Here is a 7,301-nt window from a genome sequence, read left to right on the forward strand (position 1 = left end):
CTGAGGCGGGTTTTAAGACTCTTAACAAACTGTTACACCGCGCCCACCTGTCAATCAGGTCAGCTACACGCCTTATTGTGAATAACTCTTATCCTTCATCAAATCAAAACTGATCAGTCATCAAAACATTCACCCCCCCGTACAGTGTGTGTCGATCGAGACATGAGTTAATCAGACCTGTTTGTTTTTTTGAACCAGGCTGTAAACATGTTAATCTCTGCTGTAAAAACAGGCTTTTTAGAATGGGTGTGTATGTGACTTCCTGTGCTTCTGCAGCCAGCCTCTAGTGGACACTCAAGGAACTGCAGGATTTTACACTTCAGCATCGGCTTCATTTGTCAACACCAGAAGTTGAAATACATTTTTAATTTCTGGCTTCTTGAGGAGATAATGCCAGACAGCCATCCATAATAAACTTTTTTTTCAAGCATGTTTAATGCTGCAACTTCAAAATGTTTCTGTAGTATTTTCGAGCCGAGATTAACACCGGGAAGCCGTGGTGGCTGGAAGACGGTCCAAAGGAAGCATAGCACTAAGCTCAGGGAGCCAACAGTCCACTAACTTTGAGTTTACTTTTTTAACTGTTGCTCTGTTTGTCATCAGGTCAGGTGCACGCGGACTCCCACAAAACCGTTTGTTAGACGAACTGGACTCAATAAATGAAGGAGGTGTGACCAGGCTGATAGTGGACATGGAGGATCAATCGGATCATATCGATTTGCAGTCGTTGTAAAACCAAATGTGGCTTACAAAATGTTTCGTCCTGGACGGGGCACACACAAATGACACCTGACTCAATTATTTGACTCGCCAAATTAACTTTTTACCCAAACATGGCGAGAGGCGAGTGCTTAATTTGGACCCTGCTCAGAGGACAGACAGCCAATGAAAACACATTCACAAAAAGTTCAGAAGTAGCATCGGGTGTGTAACACACAGCTGCTGCACCACCAAGGCGAGGAGGTTGCTGTGATTGGCTTGTTCTGTGCAAGCTAACCCTGACTGGCTGTTTGTCTGAGACTGGACTGAATTTGTTGCCGTGGGTGCTCACTGACACAGATCAAACTAACATTTATTTGAAGGAAAATTACAATTTTACTGACATGCAATCATGAAAATATGTTATTTTAACAAAAATTCTGAAGGTTGCCCACTCTAGCTTTAAAGGAGTATAGTTGAACTCTGTCAGAAGATGCAGGACTTCAAAGTTTAGTGAAGGACACCAGGCTCCTTAGACGTGTATTTAAAAAATGAAAATGTTGCTCTGTTGAACTCAACACAGGTCACAAAGAGAATACATCTGTGCAGCCATGTTTCAGCTGCTTTTTATTAGAGGAGAATAAACACTCCTGCACTCTGTTCCCTCAGTGAGCTCCTGTGCTCCTCGTCTGCTGAGCTAACTGGATTAGCCGCTGTGTAGCAGCCTGCTGATGAATAGGCAGCGGGAGGTGTTGGGTAACGTGATGGGGGTCCCGGGTATCAATCATCATCATCATCATCATCACAGCACGGGGAGGTCTGCTCTGGATGCTGACAGTCAGCTGGTGAGCGGTGGGCTGGCAGAAGTGGAGGACTCATACTTTTAAGGAAAACATTTAATGGGACAAAGTTTTCACACAATATCGAGATCATCTCAGGAGGACTGCTCCGGAGATTCTCCTGATCTGGTTGTTCACACATGCTCCTCACAGCGGGAGACTATCTCTGTCAGACAGGAGAGGGGGCGGGGTCACCTGAGATAACACGTGTTGGAAGTACAAAGCAACAGGCTATTTTATCTTTATATCAATGTGGTGTGTAGTTCAACCCTCTGCTGGTCATTAGAAAGAATACAAGTTCAAGGCACTTGAGAATAGATCCACTTCTGTATCGTCAATGCTCTGACAAAACTTGTACTCAAATCATAAATGTTAACAAATGTATCCCAACCTTGAATTCAAACTCTGGCTCCTTACCTTTTCAATCTAAGTATGAATCAGTCTAAATCTCTGCTGGACATAACCACGGCTGTTTGAACATATACTCAGGAGATGGAGTAGCTCATGTGAGGCCTGGTTTATCTTCTTCTGAGCACGTCCGGAGATCCTTATTACCACCGGTGATATACAGCATGTGTGTGAGAGAGAGAGAGGCTAAAACAAGCGGTGACTGCGGACCTGATTCTGTTTATTCTCGCCCCGTTCGCAGATTTATCGAGTCAATTTCCTCGCTCACATAAACGCTGAGGCGGCGGCTGGCTGACTCTTCACCTCTGCGGCGGAAGCGTGTCCTAGATTCGGGACATTAGGCAGCTGGTCAGGCCCGCGTGCTGATATTAAAGCCCCCGATGGGTACAAAGTGTGTTTAAGACACGAGCTGGACAGAGGTGTTAAGGTGCCAAACAAGCGTGAAAACTCAATCTTTCTCTCTCCTGAGGAATCGATCTCAAGACGCAGAAGGAAATCAAAACCGTCCGAGTGGTGTCGAGTTCAGTCTAGCACATTTGCGGGATATCTAGATGAGCTAAATGAAGCTTAAAACTGCTTTTCCACATCTGTTCCCTTCATCACTCTCCCTCCCTCACTGCGTTTCTACATCTCATCTCATTTTTTCTTTTTTTTTAAGGTTTATTTTTAACCCAAAGTGTGGCTTTGAATAACTCACATCCTGAAATGGAAATGTTTGGATGAACACAATGGGAACTTGGCTCCATCACTGTCACCCCAAAGAGGGAATAAATGACTCAAGTTACCTCAAAAGAAACGACTGCAGCCACATCAAACGACACGAGCGCGACCATGGTGACAGGGAAAAAAAAACAGAGTATGTGAACCGAATATCAAAAAAACAGATTTATGCACACACTTCCTCATCTCCAAACATCCCGCTCTGTACGCACATCTTTGATCTGACTTAGGTTTTTTCTGTTTCATTATGTAATTGTCATTCCTGAGTGATGAAAAGCACATGGCCTTTGCTTACATGTTCCCATTATAAAGCAATAAACTTCCAAGCGAGGCTCGCAGGCCTAATCCAAATCTAGCCGACGAGCAGGGCCATTAATCAAAGCGCTACACCCACAAGGGTTTTTTCTCCTGCTGGACAAAGAGCAAATATAACTCTGTGTAAACAGACATGAGCGTCCACAGAGTGTGCATCCAATCAGGGCTTAGAAATGTTGCACAGGCCGAATGTAGACAATCAATCTCAAACAACCAATCAATCAGTCTCGTCACTGCAGAAACAGATCTGTGCATAAAATATTGCTGCATGCGTTGTTGTTTTTTTCAAACATTGCAGTTCAACAAATGGCCACTAGAGGTCGATCAAAAAAGCGAGTCACTTCTTACAGATCGGTATGAGTAAAGATAATCTTGTTTCCAGCTTGTTAAATGTTTTACTTCTGGTATCTGTAGCTCCTTTATCGACTACAACCACTGTACGGTGGCCGGATGTCTTCACCTGTTTGACTTATAGAAAACTTTAACGTTCAACATCTTGACTAGAGCAGCTCCACACACTGCAGTTTTGTCCCCGAGAAACTTTCAGTCAATTGAAAAAGAAGCAGGAGTCCAACTAAGCTGTCTGTCTCCTGATGAGGATTTACTAATAATATATGAAACAGAGATTTTACAGCCTCGCTTCATTTCCCTCCAAGCCTCTTAATTCCTCCACCACGCACACATCAAGACTGAGAGCTAAACCAGGCCTCGGTGCTACATGCCATCCACTTCCCCACATCGTTTAAAAAGAACTCTGCAAATAAACATCTCCCATCCTCTGTGCTGAAAACAAAGAGAAAAGGCCCCTCGAGATATTTAGGCTGTTCTGATCTGCAGGCCAGATTACAGAACGAGGAGCGAGAGCAGAGAAGAAGAAGAAGAAGATAAGAGGCCTTATATAGTCAGAAGAAACTCATCCTCCAGCTCAGGTAACAAAAGAAAGTCTGGAGATTGATTAGGACAGATACACACTCAAATACTTTTTCACTGTAATTCAAAGGAAAAGGTCCAGCACAGGATTTTGTTTTTTAAAGGTTTATTTTTGTGCTTTCCATCCATCTAGAGACAGGACAGAGTCAGAAATTGGGGAGTGAGAGAGAGAGAGCGGGGAGAGACTGAGGGGAAAGGAGCCACAGGTCGGATTTGAACCCAGGCAGCTTGGCCGGAGGACCACACCTTCCACACTGACTGCTAGACCACCGGCGCAAGTTTGATGTAAAATGAACAACCAACAAGGAGCTAGGTGTAAGATTTAAAGGTCCAACCAGTAAGATGTGTAGTGAGTAAGGGCGCGGTCACACTGGCCATCTGTACCGTGCCGTACTCAAGCACGACTGACCCCCCCACTGCGCCATACCCACGCTGGTCGGCATGGCCCGCGGTCACACTACACAGGACTGTCCGTGTTTAAGCACAATTACCTCTTGTACATAACGTCGTAATACAACACATGCACGCTTTATGTTATTATGAAGCGTGCTCAGTTTACAAACAGGCGGACGAGAGAGAGAGAGAGAGAGAGAGAGAGAGAGAGAGAGAGAGAGAGAGAGAAAGGGATGTGCAGTCGAGTCCGCGTCTGCACATCAGAGAAAAACACAGAGAGCATGACAGCTACTTTACTGACTTTGCGGCTTAATTTAAGCCAATTTTATGAGACACTGCCATAAATAAATAAATAAATAAAATAGACGCGTGGCTGAGTCCGCGGCCGAGTCTGCGGCCGCACATCGGAGAACAACACAGAGAACATGACAGCTGCTTTATGTCTTATATTGAGTCATTTTAGTCAGATACAGCCATGAAACTCTGGATTTGTCCATAATGAAGGCTGTCAGCGTTGTGTACCCGCATGCTTGTGCTCATGCATGAAGTGTACCGCGCTGACGCACACCTCTCCGAAGTGTGCCAAAGCCAAGGAAGTGTGCGGTCACACTGGCCAAACAAACTGGACTTTAGGGTTGAATCGTGCTTGGGCACGGTACGGATGGCCAGTGAGACCGCGCCCTAAATTGATAAAGTGACCTTACTATATGATCAGACATTAAGGAAACATGTTGAAGTGCTGGCTTCTCTGACAACAATGCAGCAGCCAGTATGTCCTCCTTCTAACTTTAGATTCTGCTCCTGAATGATCTGGATTTGTTTGGACCAGAGACGGTAGGCGGTTTTAAGATACCCCCAACACGGCTGTTTTGGACGCCCCTCGGTTTGCCAGATATGAGAGCAGTTATCAGGTCAACAGGTGTTGCAGCGATGGAAGCGGGCAAGAGAAGTGGTTCAGATAGAAGTGATTGTACCCGACCTAAAAAGCCTCTGCATGTTTCTAATAAGCTCCACGAGCAGAAACGTGCTCAAACTAGGATCAATATTGGAGATGCTTTTGAAAAATGAAGAGCGGTTAGAACACAGAAAGGTTTACAGACCGATGCAGAGCTGGATAAACACTGAAGCTTCAGTGTCCACCACATGGTGACCTGCAGTAATCTCCCCCTCTCTGCAAACATTTGAAGAATCTTAAACATAGAAGGGAAAACCTTGAGGAGGAATCGCAGAACGAAGATACTTAAGAAAGAATCAGATCTCATCAAAAAAAAAAGAAAGTAAAAATACAAACAGAACAAGAGAACACGTATAACACAGAACTGACCAGTCTGCACACCAAAAGTCTCTGTGGGCCTATCCCAATGCTCCGATCTCAAAAAAGAAGAGTGGTCAAAAGGTGAGGAGGAAGCTCTGGAACCGGTTCAGCTTCAGCCCACAAGTCCCATGACCTCGATGGGACTGGTGCTGCAAGGAGCCGGACTCTGGGACCTAAGCCCACTTCAGTGACGGCAAGTGTTTGTTTATGTTTGCGCCGGTGGGCGGCACATGAATTTAAAAAAAAAAAAAAGAGAAATCATCCGAGAGGAGGGGTGGCCAGAGTGTGAGAGCTGACACGCTCAGTTTGGCGCTGGTTAAATGAATCCATATTTCAGACAAACACAGAGGGGATCAGAGGGGTTTGTGTGCAGTCCTCTTTAAGTTGTGGTTCTGTAATGTGCCATCACAAACGCTCTTCCTGTGTGGCGTTAAAGTCTCTGAAGGATGCACACTCAGATTGTTCCATCGTGCAGCCAATTAGAACAACAGACCTCAAATAACGCATTAAGTCTTCCTTGGAAAAGCACTTTTCGCTTCGTCACTCTCACCAAACTTAAACACACACGCACACACAAACATTGGAAACTCCATCCAGGATAGTTGTGGTTGCGGTCTGTCTGTTTTCGACAAGCCCCCCCCCCCCCCCCCCCCCCCCCCCCCCCCCCCCCTTCTCGCTCAAGTTTCGTACTCACCCCATGGCGGCTGGTGGAAATTAGTCCTTCTGGCTCTGCTGGGCGACCACAGCGTCCACGCTCGTCCACACACACTGATGGAGTCTAACAAGGGGGTTTCCTCCTCTGGTTTCTCCCCCCACCCCTACCCCCTCTCTCTCTTTCTTCCTTCTCACCCCTGCACCCTTCTCTCCACTGGCTTTGGCGGTATCCTTTTTTGGAACTGGAGCAAGGAAGGGAAAATGAAAAAAAAAAAGAGTGTTAGAAAGTGAGAAGAGAACGCAGAGACGGGATCATAATAACTGTTCCCCGCGTCCCACAGGAGGGACCCTGCCAGCCTCCAGTGATACAACACTCTCCGTCCAATCATCCCTCCTCCTCACTCTCTCCCTCCCTCCTCCTCTTGGAGACTGTGCAGGCCTGCAGGGACCCTGTCTGAACTGGGACATTCCCCCCCCCCCCCCGCTTTTTTTCCTCCTTCTACCACTGCAACTTTGTGGTACCAGTCCTTCAGCTCTCTTGACGGCTTTCTCTTCTCGATGTTAGTCTGTGTTAAGTCTGTCAAAAAGGATCCCAGGTGACTGGACTGAAAACAAAAGGGACTCTGATGTTAAACCCTCAGGGCCAAGATAGAGGAGATCAGTGGGGGAAAACGTGATCTTGATGTTTTCCTGAGGTTCCCACAGATACAAATCTGTGACTCAACAAACGAGAAAGAAATCAGAATGTCATAAAAGCATAATTGAGACACCTGGTCTTTTTCTGATAATTGATGGCATGGAGAGTTATTTCCTCCAACGCATGCGCAGAACGTACGTGGTGGTTGGCAGTCTGCTGTAGTCTCTGCGGTGTGCTCTAGTGCAACTTTTTTGGCCGCGGCGTGAGGCGACGCCACAGGCGGACCTCATCCACTATTTCTTTGCCGTCAGCTTGGTGTGTCAAGGCTTTAAAAATGTACGAATGTTGCAATGACAGTCGGAAACCTCCCTGAGAGGGCCCCACCTGAAAG

General features: G+C 46.2%; 1 protein-coding gene across 2 annotated transcripts in view; it reads right to left on the reverse strand.

Moving 5' to 3' along the window:
- The window catches only part of pde5ab (phosphodiesterase 5A, cGMP-specific, b), a 75,866-nt gene extending 69,239 nt beyond the window's left edge, over positions 1-6,627 (reverse strand). Inside the window, exon 1 of one of the 2 annotated variants that reach the window (XM_061031360.1) lies at positions 6,314-6,627. In XM_061031360.1, the coding sequence (XP_060887343.1) occupies positions 6,314-6,318 (5 nt within the window). In that variant the 5' untranslated portion in view covers positions 6,319-6,627. Of the gene's footprint in view, positions 1-5,628; positions 5,784-6,313 lie in introns of those variants that run through there. The other variant, XM_061031361.1, reaches the window with a different exon arrangement.
- Between the last annotated feature and the right edge of the window lie 674 nt (positions 6,628-7,301).

This window comes from Labrus mixtus, chromosome 23 (assembly GCF_963584025.1).
Source record: "Labrus mixtus chromosome 23, fLabMix1.1, whole genome shotgun sequence".
NCBI lineage: Eukaryota > Metazoa > Chordata > Actinopteri > Labriformes > Labridae > Labrus > Labrus mixtus.